At 52.1% G+C, this 14,566-nt stretch overlaps 1 protein-coding gene across 2 annotated transcripts in view; it reads right to left on the reverse strand.

Annotated features, from left to right (window-relative positions):
• Nucleotides 1-1,479: 1,479 nt before the first annotated feature.
• Nucleotides 1,480-14,566, reverse strand: part of LOC129823227 (stAR-related lipid transfer protein 13-like) — a 111,993-nt gene continuing 98,906 nt past the window's right edge. For both annotated transcript variants that reach the window (XM_055882109.1, XM_055882110.1), the window contains exon 15: nucleotides 1,480-3,151. In XM_055882109.1, coding sequence (XP_055738084.1) covers nucleotides 3,040-3,151 — 112 coding nt within the window. In that variant the 3' untranslated portion in view covers nucleotides 1,480-3,039. The remainder of the gene's footprint in view (nucleotides 3,152-14,566) is intronic.

The raw sequence follows: 14,566 nt of genomic DNA on the forward strand, positions 1-14,566 counted from the left end.
TGAGTAGACACATGCACATTTGTGGCCTGCTGGAAGTCATTTTGCAGGGCGCTGGCAGTGCACCTCCTGCACAAAGGCGGAGGTAGCGGTCCTAATGCTGGGTTGTTGCCCTCCTACGTCCTCCTCCACGTCTCCTGATGTACTGGCCTGTCTCCTGGTAGCGCCTCCATGCTCTGGACACTACGCTGACAGACACAACAAACCTTCTTGCCACAGCTCGCATTGATGTGCCATCCTGGATGAGCTGCACTACCTGAGCCACTTGTGTGGGTTGTAGACTCCGTCTCATGCTACCACTAGAGTGAGAGCACCGCCAGCATTCAAAAGTGACCAAAACATCAGCCAGGAAGCATAGGAACTGAGAAGTGGTCTGTGGTCACCACCTGCAGAACCACTCCTTTATTGGGGGTGTCTTGCTAATTGCCTATAATTTCCACCTTTTGTCTATTCCATTTGCACAACAGCATGTGAAATGTATTGTCGATCAGTGTTGCTTCCTAAGTGGACAGTTTGATTTGACAGAAGTGTGATTGACTTGGAGTTACATTGTGTTGTTTAAGTGTTCCCTTTATTTTTTTGAGCAGTGTATTTACATTTTTTGACAACTTTTACTTCACTACATTCCTAAAGAAAATAATGTACTTTTTATTCCATACATCTTCCCTGACAGTCAAAAGTACTCGTTCTTTTTTAAATACTTTAGCAGCACAGGAAAATGGTCCAATTCACACACTTATCAAGAGAACATCCCTGGTCATCCCTACTGCCTCTGATCTGGAGGACTCACTAAACAGAGAACATCCCTGGTCATCCCTACTGCCTCTGATCTGGAGGACTCACTAAACAGAGAACATCCCTGGTCGTCCCTACTGCCTCTGATCTGGAGGACTCACTAAACAGAGAACATCCCTGGTCGTCCCTACTGCCTCTGATCTGGAGGACTCACTAAACAGAGAACATCCCTGGTCGTCCCTACTGCCTTTGATCTAGACGACTCACTAAACAGAGAACATCCCTGGTCATCCCTACTGCCTCTGATCTGGAGGACTCACTAAACAGAGAACATCCCTGGTCATCCCTACTGCCTCTGATCTGGAGGACTCACTAAACAGAGAACATCCCTGGTCATCCCTACTGCCTCTGATCTGGACGACTCACTAAACAGAGAACATCCCTGGTCATCCCTACTGTCTCTGATCTGGAGGACTCACTAAACAGAGAACATCCCTGGTCATCCCTACTGTCTCTGATCTGGTGGACTCACTAAACAGAGAACATCCCTGGTCATCTCTACTGCCTCTGATCTGGAGGACTCACTAAACAGAGAACATCCCTGGTCATCTCTACTGCCTCTGATCTGGAGGACTCACTAAACACACGTTTCATTTGTGAATGATGTCTGAGTGTTGGAGTATGACCGTGGCTCTACGTAAAGAAAAATAAATGGTGCCCTCTGATTTTCAAATAAGGAATGTGAAATTATTTATATATTGTTTACTTTCAATACTTAAGTATATTTTGAGCAATTACATTTACTTATGATAATTAAATATATTTAAAACCAAATACTTTAGTCTTTTATACTCAAGTAGTATTTTACTGGGTGACTTTCACTTTTACTTGAGTTTTACTTTTATTCAAGTATGACTTTTGAGTACTTTTTTCACCACTGGCCTAGTACAAACAGACCTGGTACCAGGCTAAGTTAAAGCCTGGTTTTAGCCAACCTGTTGTTCTCTGACAGTACAAACAGATCTGGGACCAGGCTAAGTTAAAGCCTGCTTTTAACAAACCTGTTGTTCTCTGACAGTACAAACATCTGATCTCTTCAGCTAAATTTGGAGCCAGAACACGTTTACCCATAATCCTCTTTGGCTCACGTCAGAATCAAGTACACTGTTCCCACGCAAAACAGCACTCACCCACAAAGCATGGCGGTACCATAGCAACGGTACAATTTAGCAGCACCATGGTAACACACCATGGTAATGCCATGCTGATAACATAGCAACACCGTAGCAATGTCACAGTTTAGCGATGCCGTGGTAATGCCATTGCAACACCACACTAACGCCATGGTATTGTCATGGCGACGACACCACCGTGGTAATACAGTATACACTCGTGTAGTAGCCCCATGGTAACGTCATGGTAGAGCAAGCCACATGTTAGGTACAGTTACATTACTGCTTTAGCACACGTGATAATACTATTAACCAAACATTAGCATATGAATATGACGAGGACCTGATGGGCAATGAGAGCTGGTTTCATCTGCTGGTACAGAGAGGGCGTTTATTTACTCTGTGTGTACACACACACACACACACACACACACACACACACACACACACACACACACACACACACACACACACACACACACACACACACACATGCTTCCCAGAAGCAGTGAAATGGGTAAATGTCCTAGACATTGTACAACAGGATAACAAAATCAACGATTATACAACAATGATGAAGTGATAATATTAATATAACAAATAATAATAATAATAATGCAATAGATAATATAATTAACACAGACAAGACCGATGATAATAACATGACTAATAATGATACTAGTTTAAACAGGACAGTGATGCTGATAATGAGAGCAGAGATAAAGCTGTAGGAGCCAGAGCTGTCTTCAAGTTCAATCTAGATCGTTCCAAATCCCTGGTTCTAAGTTCTAGATAGAACCATGGACATGGAACAAAGTTCTAGATTGTTCAGTGTCCCTGGTTGAAAGTTCTAGATTGTTCAGTGTTCTGGTTCCAAGTTCTAGACGGTTCCAAGTTCTAGATTGTTCAGTGTCCCTGGTTCCAAGTTCTAGTGCATGGTTCTAGCCCACCCTCTTCTTGGTTCTAGACCCATTAATCTCAGGCTGTGATTCCACGGTACTAGGTCTATTGTTCCAGGTACAAAGTCCATTGTCCTAGCCCTCCTGTTCTCTAGAGTAACTTGTCTTTGGTCCTCTGGTCCATGGGGCCATGCTCCCTGCCGGTGTAGCCCAGCCTCAGAACCTATTCCTGGGGTTCAGATCTTGGTCTCAGGGCCTGTTGTAGGTTGGAAAGAGGAACGGATCCTCTGGGCCTCAGAGACACACAGGTGACCGAAGGCCTTGTTGTACCACTCTGGAGACCTGCCCCTGGACACAACAACATGAAACATGGGTTAAAACACCTTGTACCAGTCTGGAGACCTAACCCTGGACACAACAACATGAAACATGGGTTAAAACACCTTGTACCAGTCTGGAGACCTGGACACAGTAACAACATGGGACACAGTTGGTGGTAGTGATTGGTGGTAGTGGTTGGTGGTAGTGGTAGTGGTTGGTGGTAGTGGTTGGTGGTAGTGATTGGTGGTAGTGGTTGGTGGTTGTGGTTGGTGGTAGTGGTTGGTGGTAGTGGTTGGTGGTAGTGGTTGGTGGTAGTGGTTGGTGGTAGTGGTTGGTGGTAGTGGTTGGTGGTAGTGGTTGGTGGTGGTGGTAGTGGTTGGTGGTTGGTGGTAGTGGTTGGTGGTGGTGGTTGGTGGTTGGTGGTAGTGGTTGGTGGTAGTGGTTGGTGGTAGTGGTTGGTGGTAGTGGTTGGTGGTAGTGGTTGGTGGTAGTGGTTGGTGGTAGTGGTTGGTGGTAGTGGTAGTGGTTGGTGGTTGGTGGTTGGTGGTAGTGGTTGGTGGTAGTGGTTGGTGGTAGTGGTTGGTGGTAGTGGTAGTGGTTGGTGGTTGGTGGTAGTGGTTGGTGGTAGTGGTTGGTGGTAGTGGTTGGTGGTGGTGGTTGGTGGTGGTGGTAGTGGTTGGTGGTAGTGGTTGGTGGTAGTGGTTGGTGGTAGTGGTTGGTGGTTGGTGGTAGTGGTTGGTGGTAGTGGTTGGTGGTAGTGGTAGTGGTTGGTGGTAGTGGTTGGTGGTAGTGGTGGTAGTGGTAGTGGTTGGTGGTAGTGGTTGGTGGTTGGTGGTAGTGGTTGGTGGTTGGTGGTTGGTGGTAGTGGTTGGTGGTTGGTGGTAGTGGTTGGTGGTAGTGGTTGGTGGTTGGTGGTAGTGGTTGGTGGTAGTGGTTGGTGGTAGTGGTTGGTGGTTGTGGTTGGTGGTTGGTGGTAGTGGTTGGTGGTTGGTGGTTGGTGGTAGTGGTTGGTGGTAGTGGTTGGTGGTAGTGGTTGGTGGTAGTGGTTGGTGGTAGTGGTTGTTGGTAGTGGTAGTGGTTGGTGGTAGTGGTTGGTGGTAGTGGTTGGTGGTAGTGGTTGGTGGTTGGAGGTAGTGGTTGGAGGTAGTGGTTGGTGGTAGTGGTTGGTGGTAGTGGTTGGTGGTAGTGGTTGGTGGTAGTGGTAGTGGTAGTGGTTGGTGGTAGTGGTTGGTGGTAGTGGTTGGTGGTAGTGGTTGGTGGTAGTGGTTGGTGGTTGGTGGTAGTGGTTGGTGGTAGTGGTTGGTGGTAGTGGTAGTGGTTGGTGGTAGTGGTAGTGGTTGGTGGTAGTGGTGGTAGTGGTAGTGGTTGGTGGTAGTGGTTGGTGGTAGTGGTTGGTGGTTGGTGGTAGTGGTTGGTGGTAGTGGTTGGTGGTAGTGGTTGGTGGTAGTGGTTGGTGGTAGTGGTAGTGGTAGTGGTTGGTGGTAGTGGTTGGTGGTAGTGGTTGGTGGTAGTGGTTGGTGGTTGGTGGTAGTGGTTGGTGGTAGTGGTTGGTGGTAGTGGTTGGTGGTAGTGGTTGGTGGTAGTGGTTGGTGGTAGTGGTTGGTGGTTGGTGGTAGTGGTTGGTGGTAGTGGTTGGTGGTAGTGGTAGTGGTTGGTGGTAGTGGTTGGTGGTAGTGGTGGTAGTGGTAGTGGTTGGTGGTAGTGGTTGGTGGTAGTGGTTGGTGGTTGGTGGTGGTGGTTGGTGGTAGTGGTAGTGGTTGGTGGTGGTGGTTGGTGGTAGTGGTAGTGGTTGGTGGTAGTGGTTGGTGGTTGGTGGTAGTGGTTGGTGGTAGTGGTTGGTGGTTGGTGGTAGTGGTTGGTGGTTGGTGGTAGCGGTAGTAGTTGGTGGTAGTGGTTGGTGGTTGGTGGTTGGTGGTTGGTGGTAGTGGTTGGTGGTAGTGGTTGGTGGTAGTGGTTGGTGGTAGTGGTTGGTGGTAGTGGTTGGTGGTAGTGGTTGGTGGTAGTGGTTAGTGGTAGTGGTTGGTGGTAGTGGTTAGTGGTTGGTGGTAGTGGTTGGTGGTAGTGGTAGTGGTTGGTGGTAGTGGTTGGTGGTAGTGGTTGGTGGTAGTGGTTGGTGGTTGGTGGTAGTGGTTGGTGGTAGTGGTAGTGGTAGTGGTTGGTGGTAGTGGTTAGTGGTTGGTGGTAGTGGTTGGTGGTTGGTGGTAGTGGTTGGTGGTAGTGGTTGGTGGTTGGTGGTAGTGGTTGGTGGTAGTGGTTGGTGGTAGTGGTTGGTGGTAGTGGTTGGTGGTAGTGGTTGGTGGTAGTGGTTGGTGGTAGTGGTAGTGGTTGGTGGTTGGTGGTAGTGGTTGGTGGTAGTGGTAGTGGTTGGTGGTAGTGGTTGGTGGTAGTGGTTGGTGGTAGTGGTTGGTGGTAGTGGTTAGTGGTTGGTGGTAGTGGTTGGTGGTTGGTGGTAGTGGTTGGTGGTAGTGGTAGTGGTTGGTGGTAGTGGTAGTGGTTGGTGGTAGTGGTTGGTGGTAGTGGTAGTGGTTGGTGGTTGGTGGTAGTGGTTGGTGGTAGTGGTTGGTGGTAGTGGTTGGTGGTTGTGGTTGGTGGTAGTGGTTGGTGGTAGTGGTTGGTGGTTGGTGGTAGTGGTTGGTGGTAGTGGTTGGTGGTTGGTGGTAGTGGTTGGTGGTAGTGGTTGGTGGTAGTGGTTGGTGGTAGTGGTTGGTGGTTGGTGGTAGTGGTTGGTGGTAGTGGTTGGTGGTTGGTGGTAGTGGTTGGTGGTAGTGGTTGGTGGTTGGTGGTAGTGGTTGGTGGTAGTGGTTGGTGGTAGTGGTTGGTGGTAGTGGTTGGCGGTAGTGGTTGGAGGTAGTGGTTGGAGGTAGTGGTTGGAGGTAGTGGTTGGTGGTAGTGGTTGGTGGTAGTGGTTGGAGGTAGTGGTTGGAGGTAGTGGTTGGAGGTAGTGGTTGGTGGTAGTGGTTGGTGGTTGGTGGTAGTGGTTGGTGGTTGGTGGTAGTGGTTGGTGGTTGGTGGTTGGTGGTAGTGGTTGGTGGTAGTGGTTAGTGGTAGTGGTTGGTGGTAGTGGTTGGTGGTAGTGGTTGGTGGTAGTGGTAGTGGTTGGTGGTAGTGGTTGATGGTAGTGGTAGTGGTAGTGGTTGGTGGTAGTGGTTGGTGGTAGTGGTTGGTGGTAGTGGTTGGTGGTAGTGGTTGGTGGTAGTGGTAGTGGTTGGTGGTAGTGGTAGTGGTTGGTGGTAGTGGTAGTGGTTGGTGGTAGTGGTTGGTGGTAGTGGTTGGTGGTGGTAGTGGTTGGTGGTAGTGGTTGGTGGTAGTGGTAGTGGTTGGTGGTAGTGGTAGTGGTTGGTGGTAGTGGTAGTGGTTGGTGGTAGTGGTTGGTGGTAGTGGTTGGTGGTGGTAGTGGTTGGTGGTAGTGGTTGGTGGTAGTGGTTGGTGGTAGTGGTTGGTGGTAGTGGGTGGTGGTAGTGGTTGGTGGTAGTGGTTGGTGGTAGTGGTTGGTGGTTGGTGGTAGTGGTTGGTGGTTGGTGGTAGTGGTTGGTGGTAGTGGTTGGTGGTAGTGGTTGGTGGTGGTGGTAGTGGTTGGTGGTTGGTGGTAGTGGTTAGTGGTAGTGGTTGGTGGTAGTGGTTGGTGGTAGTGGTTGGTGGTAGTGGTTGGTGGTAGTGGTAGTGGTTGGTGGTAGTGGTTGGTGGTAGTGGTTGGTGGTGGTGGTTGGTGGTAGTGGTTGGAGGTAGTGGTTGGTGGTTGGTGGTAGTGGTTGGTGGTAGTGGTTGGAGGTAGTGGTTGGTGGTTGGTGGTAGTGGTTGGTGGTGGTGGTTGGTGGTAGTGGTTGGTGGTAGTGGTTGGAGGTAGTGGTTGGTGGTTGGTGGTAGTGGTTGGTGGTAGTGGTTGGTGGTTGGTGGTAGTGGTTGGTGGTTGGTGGTAGTGGTTGGTGGTAGTGGTTGGTGGTAGTGGTAGTGGTTGGTGGTAGTGGTTGGTGGTAGTGGTTGGTGGTAGTGGTTGGTGGTAGTGGTTGGTGGTAGTGGTTGGTGGTAGTGGTTGGTGGTAGTGGTTGGTGGTTGGTGGTAGTGGTTGGTGGTTGGTGGTGGTGGTTGGTGGTAGTGGTTGGTGGTTGGTGGTAGTGGTTGGTGGTAGTGGTTGGTGGTTGGTGGTTGGTGGTAGTGGTTGGTGGTAGTGGTTGGTGGTAGTGGTTGGTGGTTGTGGTTGGTGGTAGTGGTTGGTGGTAGTGGTTGGTGGTAGTGTTTGGTGGTAGTGTTTGGTGGTAGTGGTTGGTGGTAGTGGTTGGTGGTAGTGGTTGGTGGTTGGTGGTTGGTGGTAGTGGTTGGTGGTAGTGGTTGGTGGTAGTGGTTGGTGGTTGGTGGTAGTGGTTGGTGGTAGTGGTTGGTGGTAGTGGTTGGTGGTAGTGGTTGGTGGTAGTGGTTGGTGGTAGTGGTTGGTGGTTGGTGGTAGTGGTTGGTGGTAGTGGTTGGTGGTTGGTGGTGGTGGTTGGTGGTAGTGGTTGGTGGTGGTGGTTGGTCGTTGGTGGTAGTGGTTAGTTGTTGGTGGTAGTGGTTGGTGGTTGGTGGTAGTGGTAGTGGTTGGTGGTAGTGGTAGTGGTAGTGGTTGGTGGTAGTGGTTGGTGGTAGTGGTTGGTGGTAGTGGTTGGTGGTAGTGGTTGGTGGTAGTGGTTGGTGGTAGTGGTTGGTGGTAGTGGTTGGTGGTAGTGGTTGGTGGTAGTGGTTGGTGGTTGGTGGTAGTGGTTGGTGGTTGGTGGTAGTGGTTGGTGGTAGTGGTTGGTGGTTGGTGGTGGTGGTTGGTGGTTGGTGGTTGGTGGTTGGTGGTAGTGGTTGGTGGTAGTGGTTGGTGGTAGTGGTTGGTGGTAGTGGTAGTGGTTGGTGGTAGTGGTTGGTGGTGGTGGTTGGTGGTTGGTGGTTGGTGGTGGTGGTTGGTGGTAGTGGTTGGTGGTTGGTGGTAGTGGTTGGTGGTAGTGGTTGGTGGTTGGTGGTAGTGGTTGGTGGTTGGTGGTAGTGGTTGGTGGTAGTGGTTGGTGGTTGGTGGTAGTGGTTGGTGGTTGGTGGTGGTGGATGGTGGTAGTGGTTGGTGGTTGGTGGTAGTGGTTGGTGGTAGTGGTTGGTGGTTGGTGGTAGTGGTTGGTGGTTGGTGGTGGTGGTTGGTGGTAGTGGTTGGTGGTTGGTGGCGGTGGTTGGTGGTAGTGGTTGGTGGTAGTGGTTGGTGGTTGGTGGTAGTGGTTGGTGGTTGGTGGTAGTGGTTGGTGGTAGTGGTTGGTGGTTGGTGGTAGTGGTGGTGGTTGGTGGTAGTGGTTGGTGGTAGTGGTTGGTGGTTGGTGGTGGTGGTTGGTGGTAGTGGTTGGTGGTAGTGGTAGTGGTTGGTGGTTGGTGGTGGTGGATGGTGGTAGTGGTTGGTGGTTGGTGGTAGTGGTTGGTGGTAGTGGTTGGTGGTAGTGGTTGGTGGTAGTGGTTGGTGGTAGTGGTTGGTGGTAGTGGTTGGTGGTAGTGGTTGGTGGTTGGTGGTGGTGGTTGGTGGTAGTGGTTGGTGGTAGTGGTTGGTGGTTGGTGGTAGTGGTTGGTGGTAGTGGTTGGTGGTTGGTGGTTGGTGGTAGTGGTTGGTGGTGGTGGTTGGTGGTTGGTGGTAGTGGTTGGTGGTTGGTGGTAGTGGTTGGTGGTAGTGGTTGGTGGTTGGTGGTAGTGGTTGGTGGTTGGTGGTGGTGGATGGTGGTAGTGGTTGGTGGTTGGTGGTAGTGGTTGGTGGTAGTGGTTGGTGGTAGTGGTTGGTGGTAGTGGTTGGTGGTGGTGGTTGGTGGTAGTGGTTGGTGATTGGTGGTGGTGGTTGGTGGTAGTGGATGGTGGTAGTGGTAGTGGTTGGTGGTAGTGGTTGGTGGTTGGTGGTAGTGGTTGGTGGTTGGTGGTAGTGGTTGGTGGTAGTGGTTGGTGGTAGTGGTTGGTGGTTGTGGTTGGTGGTAGTGGTTGGTGGTAGTGGTTGGTGGTTGGTGGTAGTGGTTGGTGGTAGTGGTTGGTGGTTGGTGGTAGTGGTTGGTGGTAGTGGTTGGTGGTAGTGGTTGGTGGTTGGTGGTAGTGGTTGGTGGTAGTGGTTGGTGGTTGGTGGTAGTGGTTGGTGGTTGGTGGTAGTGGTTGGTGGTAGTGGTTGGTGGTTGGTGGTAGTGGTTGGTGGTTGGTGGTGGTGGATGGTGGTAGTGGTTGGTGGTTGGTGGTAGTGGTTGGTGGTAGTGGTTGGTGGTTGGTGGTAGTGGTTGGTGGTTGGTGGTGGTGGTTGGTGGTAGTGGTTGGTGGTTGGTGGCGGTGGTTGGTGGTAGTGGTTGGTGGTAGTGGTTGGTGGTTGGTGGTAGTGGTTGGTGGTTGGTGGTAGTGGTTGGTGGTAGTGGTTGGTGGTTGGTGGTAGTGGTGGTGGTTGGTGGTAGTGGTTGGTGGTAGTGGTTGGTGGTTGGTGGTGGTGGTTGGTGGTAGTGGTTGGTGGTAGTGGTAGTGGTTGGTGGTTGGTGGTGGTGGATGGTGGTAGTGGTTGGTGGTTGGTGGTAGTGGTTGGTGGTAGTGGTTGGTGGTAGTGGTTGGTGGTAGTGGTTGGTGGTAGTGGTTGGTGGTAGTGGTTGGTGGTAGTGGTTGGTGGTTGGTGGTGGTGGTTGGTGGTAGTGGTTGGTGGTAGTGGTTGGTGGTAGTGGTTGGTGGTGGTGGTTGGTGGTTGGTGGTAGTGGTTGGTGGTTGGTGGTAGTGGTTGGTGGTAGTGGTTGGTGGTTGGTGGTAGTGGTTGGTGGTTGGTGGTGGTGGATGGTGGTAGTGGTTGGTGGTTGGTGGTAGTGGTTGGTGGTAGTGGTTGGTGGTAGTGGTTGGTGGTAGTGGTTGGTGGTGGTGGTTGGTGGTAGTGGTTGGTGATTGGTGGTGGTGGTTGGTGGTAGTGGATGGTGGTAGTGGTAGTGGTTGGTGGTAGTGGTTGGTGGTAGTGGTAGTGGTTGGTGGTTGGTGGTAGTGGTTGGTGGTAGTGGTTGGTGGTAGTGGTTGGTGGTTGTGGTTGGTGGTAGTGGTTGGTGGTAGTGGTTGGTGGTTGGTGGTAGTGGTTGGTGGTAGTGGTTGGTGGTTGGTGGTAGTGGTTGGTGGTAGTGGTTGGTGGTAGTGGTTGGTGGTAGTGGTTGGTGGTTGGTGGTAGTGGTTGGTGGTAGTGGTTGGTGGTTGGTGGTAGTGGTTGGTGGTAGTGGTTGGTGGTTGGTGGTAGTGGTTGGTGGTAGTGGTTGGTGGTAGTGGTTGGTGGTAGTGGTTGGCGGTAGTGGTTGGAGGTAGTGGTTGGAGGTAGTGGTTGGAGGTAGTGGTTGGTGGTAGTGGTTGGTGGTAGTGGTTTGAGGTAGTGGTTGGAGGTAGTGGTTGGAGGTAGTGGTTGGTGGTAGTGGTTGGTGGTTGGTGGTAGTGGTTGGTGGTTGGTGGTAGTGGTTGGTGGTTGGTGGTTGGTGGTAGTGGTTGGTGGTAGTGGTTAGTGGTAGTGGTTGGTGGTAGTGGTTGGTGGTAGTGGTTGGTGGTAGTGGTAGTGGTTGGTGGTAGTGGTTGATGGTAGTGGTAGTGGTAGTGGTTGGTGGTAGTGGTTGGTGGTAGTGGTTGGTGGTAGTGGTTGGTGGTAGTGGTTGGTGGTAGTGGTAGTGGTTGGTGGTAGTGGTAGTGGTTGGTGGTAGTGGTAGTGGTTGGTGGTAGTGGTTGGTGGTAGTGGTTGGTGGTGGTAGTGGTTGGTGGTAGTGGTTGGTGGTAGTGGTAGTGGTTGGTGGTAGTGGTAGTGGTTGGTGGTAGTGGTAGTGGTTGGTGGTAGTGGTTGGTGGTAGTGGTTGGTGGTGGTAGTGGTTGGTGGTAGTGGTTGGTGGTAGTGGTTGGTGGTAGTGGTTGGTGGTAGTGGTAGTGGTTGGTGGTTGGTGGTAGTGGTTGGTGGTAGTGGTTGGTGGTAGTGGTTGGTGGTGGTGGTAGTGGTTGGTGGTTGGTGGTAGTGGTTAGTGGTAGTGGTTGGTGGTAGTGGTTGGTGGTAGTGGTTGGTGGTAGTGGTTGGTGGTAGTGGTAGTGGTTGGTGGTAGTGGTTGGTGGTAGTGGTTGGTGGTGGTGGTTGGTGGTAGTGGTTGGAGGTAGTGGTTGGTGGTTGGTGGTAGTGGTTGGTGGTAGTGGTTGGAGGTAGTGGTTGGTGGTTGGTGGTAGTGGTTGGTGGTAGTGGTTGGTGGTTGGTGGTAGTGGTTGGTGGTTGGTGGTAGTGGTTGGTGGTAGTGGTTGGTGGTAGTGGTAGTGGTTGGTGGTAGTGGTTGGTGGTAGTGGTTGGTGGTAGTGGTTGGTGGTAGTGGTTGGTGGTTGGTGGTAGTGGTTGGTGGTTGGTGGTGGTGGTTGGTGGTAGTGGTTGGTGGTTGGTGGTAGTGGTTGGTGGTAGTGGTTGGTGGTTGGTGGTTGGTGGTAGTGGTTGGTGGTAGTGGTTGGTGGTAGTGGTTGGTGGTTGTGGTTGGTGGTAGTGGTTGGTGGTAGTGGTTGGTGGTAGTGTTTGGTGGTAGTGTTTGGTGGTAGTGGTTGGTGGTAGTGGTTGGTGGTAGTGGTTGGTGGTAGTGGTTGGTGGTAGTGGTTGGTGGTAGTGGTTGGTGGTTGGTGGTTGGTGGTAGTGGTTGGTGGTAGTGGTTGGTGGTAGTGGTTGGTGGTTGGTGGTAGTGGTTGGTGGTAGTGGTTGGTGGTAGTGGTTGGTGGTAGTGGTTGGTGGTAGTGGTTGGTGGTAGTGGTTGGTGGTAGTGGTTGGTGGTTGGTGGTAGTGGTTGGTGGTAGTGGTTGGTGGTTGGTGGTGGTGGTTGGTGGTAGTGGTTGGTGGTGGTGGTTGGTCGTTGGTGGTAGTGGTTAGTTGTTGGTGGTAGTGGTTGGTGGTTGGTGGTAGTGGTAGTGGTTGGTGGTAGTGGTAGTGGTAGTGGTTGGTGGTAGTGGTTGGTGGTAGTGGTTGGTGGTAGTGGTTGGTGGTAGTGGTTGGTGGTAGTGGTTGGTGGTAGTGGTTGGTGGTAGTGGTTGGTGGTAGTGGTTGGTGGTAGTGGTTGGTGGTTGGTGGTAGTGGTTGGTGGTTGGTGGTAGTGGTTGGTGGTAGTGGTTGGTGGTTGGTGGTGGTGGTTGGTGGTTGGTGGTTGGTGGTTGGTGGTAGTGGTTGGTGGTAGTGGTTGGTGGTAGTGGTTGGTGGTAGTGGTAGTGGTTGGTGGTAGTGGTTGGTGGTGGTGGTTGGTGGTTGGTGGTTGGTGGTGGTGGTTGGTGGTAGTGGTTGGTGGTTGGTGGTAGTGGTTGGTGGTAGTGGTTGGTGGTTGGTGGTAGTGGTTGGTGGTTGGTGGTAGTGGTTGGTGGTAGTGGTTGGTGGTTGGTGGTAGTGGTTGGTGGTTGGTGGTGGTGGATGGTGGTAGTGGTTGGTGGTTGGTGGTAGTGGTTGGTGGTAGTGGTTGGTGGTTGGTGGTAGTGGTTGGTGGTTGGTGGTGGTGGTTGGTGGTAGTGGTTGGTGGTTGGTGGCGGTGGTTGGTGGTAGTGGTTGGTGGTAGTGGTTGGTGGTTGGTGGTAGTGGTTGGTGGTTGGTGGTAGTGGTTGGTGGTAGTGGTTGGTGGTTGGTGGTAGTGGTGGTGGTTGGTGGTAGTGGTTGGTGGTAGTGGTTGGTGGTTGGTGGTGGTGGTTGGTGGTAGTGGTTGGTGGTAGTGGTAGTGGTTGGTGGTTGGTGGTGGTGGATGGTGGTAGTGGTTGGTGGTTGGTGGTAGTGGTTGGTGGTAGTGGTTGGTGGTAGTGGTTGGTGGTAGTGGTTGGTGGTAGTGGTTGGTGGTAGTGGTTGGTGGTAGTGGTTGGTGGTTGGTGGTGGTGGTTGGTGGTAGTGGTTGGTGGTAGTGGTTGGTGGTAGTGGTTGGTGGTGGTGGTTGGTGGTTGGTGGTAGTGGTTGGTGGTTGGTGGTAGTGGTTGGTGGTAGTGGTTGGTGGTTGGTGGTAGTGGTTGGTGGTTGGTGGTGGTGGATGGTGGTAGTGGTTGGTGGTTGGTGGTAGTGGTTGGTGGTAGTGGTTGGTGGTAGTGGTTGGTGGTAGTGGTTGGTGGTGGTGGTTGGTGGTAGTGGTTGGTGATTGGTGGTGGTGGTTGGTGGTAGTGGATGGTGGTAGTGGTAGTGGTTGGTGGTAGTGGTTGGTGGTTGGTGGTAGTGGTTGGTGGTTGGTGGTAGTGGTTGGTGGTAGTGGTTGGTGGTAGTGGTTGGTGATTGGTGGTAGTGGTTGGTGGTAGTGGTTGGTGGTAGTGGTTGGTGGTTGGTGGTAGTGGTAGTGGTTGGAGGTAGTGATTGGTGGTAGTGGTTGGTGGTAGTGGTTGGTGGTAGTGGTTGGTGGTAGTGGTTGGTCGTTGGTGTTAGTGGTTAGTTGTTGGTGGTAGTGGTTGGTGGTTGGTGGTAGTGGTTGGTGGTTAGTGGTTGGTGGTTGGTTGGTAGTGGTTGGTTGTAGTGGTTGGTGGTAGTGGTTGGTGGTTGGTGGTAGTGGTTGGTGGTAGTGGTTGGTGGTAGTGGTTGGTGGTAGTGGTTGGTGGTTGGTGGTAGTGGTTGGTGGTAGTGGTTGGTGGTTGGTGGTGGTGGTTGGTGGTAGTGGTTGGTGGTGGTGGTTGGTTGTTGGTGGTAGTGGTTGGTGGTTGGTGGTAGTGGTAGTGGTAGTGGTAGTGGTTGGTGGTAGTGGTTGGTGGTAGTGGTTGGTGGTAGTGGTTGGTGGTAGTGGTTGGTGGTAGTGGTTGGTGGTAGTGGTTGGTGGTAGTGGTTGGTGGTAGTGGTTGGTGGTAGTGGTTGGTGGTAGTGGTTGGTGGTAGTGGTTGGTGGTTGGTGGTAGTGGTTGGTGGTAGTGTTTGGTGGTAGTGGTTGGTGGTAGTGGTTGGTGGTAGTGGTTGGTGGTAGTGGTAGTGGTTGGTGGTAGTGGTTGGTGGTAGTGGTAGTGGTTGGTGGTTGGTGGTAGTGGTTGGTGGTAGTGGTTGGTGGTAGTGGTTGGTGGTTGTGGTTGGTGGTAGTGGTTGGTGGTTGGTGGTAGTGGTTGGTGGTAGTGGTTGGTGGTAGTGGTTGGTGGTAGTGGTTAGTTGTTGGTGGTAGTGGTTGGTGGTTGGTGGTAGTGGTAGTGGTTGGTGGTAGTGGTTGGTGGTAGTGGTTGGTGGTAGTGGTTGGTGGTAGTGGTTGGTGGTAGTGGTAGTGGTTGGTGGTAGTGGTTGGTGGTAGTGGTAGTGGTTGGTGGTTGGTGGTAGTGGTTGGTGGTAGTGGTTGGTGGTAGTGGTTGGTGGTTGTGGTTGGTGGTAGTGGTTGGTGGTTGGTGGTAGTGGTTGGTGGTAGAGGTTGGTGGTAGTGGTTGGTGGTAGGTGGTAGTGGTTGGTGGTTGGTGGTAGTGGTTGGTGGTAGGGGTTGGTGGTTGGTGGTAGTGGTTGGTGGTAGTGGTTGGTGGTAGTGGTTGGTGGTAGTGGTTGGTGGTTGGTGGT

This window comes from Salvelinus fontinalis, chromosome 25 (assembly GCF_029448725.1).
Source record: "Salvelinus fontinalis isolate EN_2023a chromosome 25, ASM2944872v1, whole genome shotgun sequence".
Classification (NCBI taxonomy): domain Eukaryota; kingdom Metazoa; phylum Chordata; class Actinopteri; order Salmoniformes; family Salmonidae; genus Salvelinus; species Salvelinus fontinalis.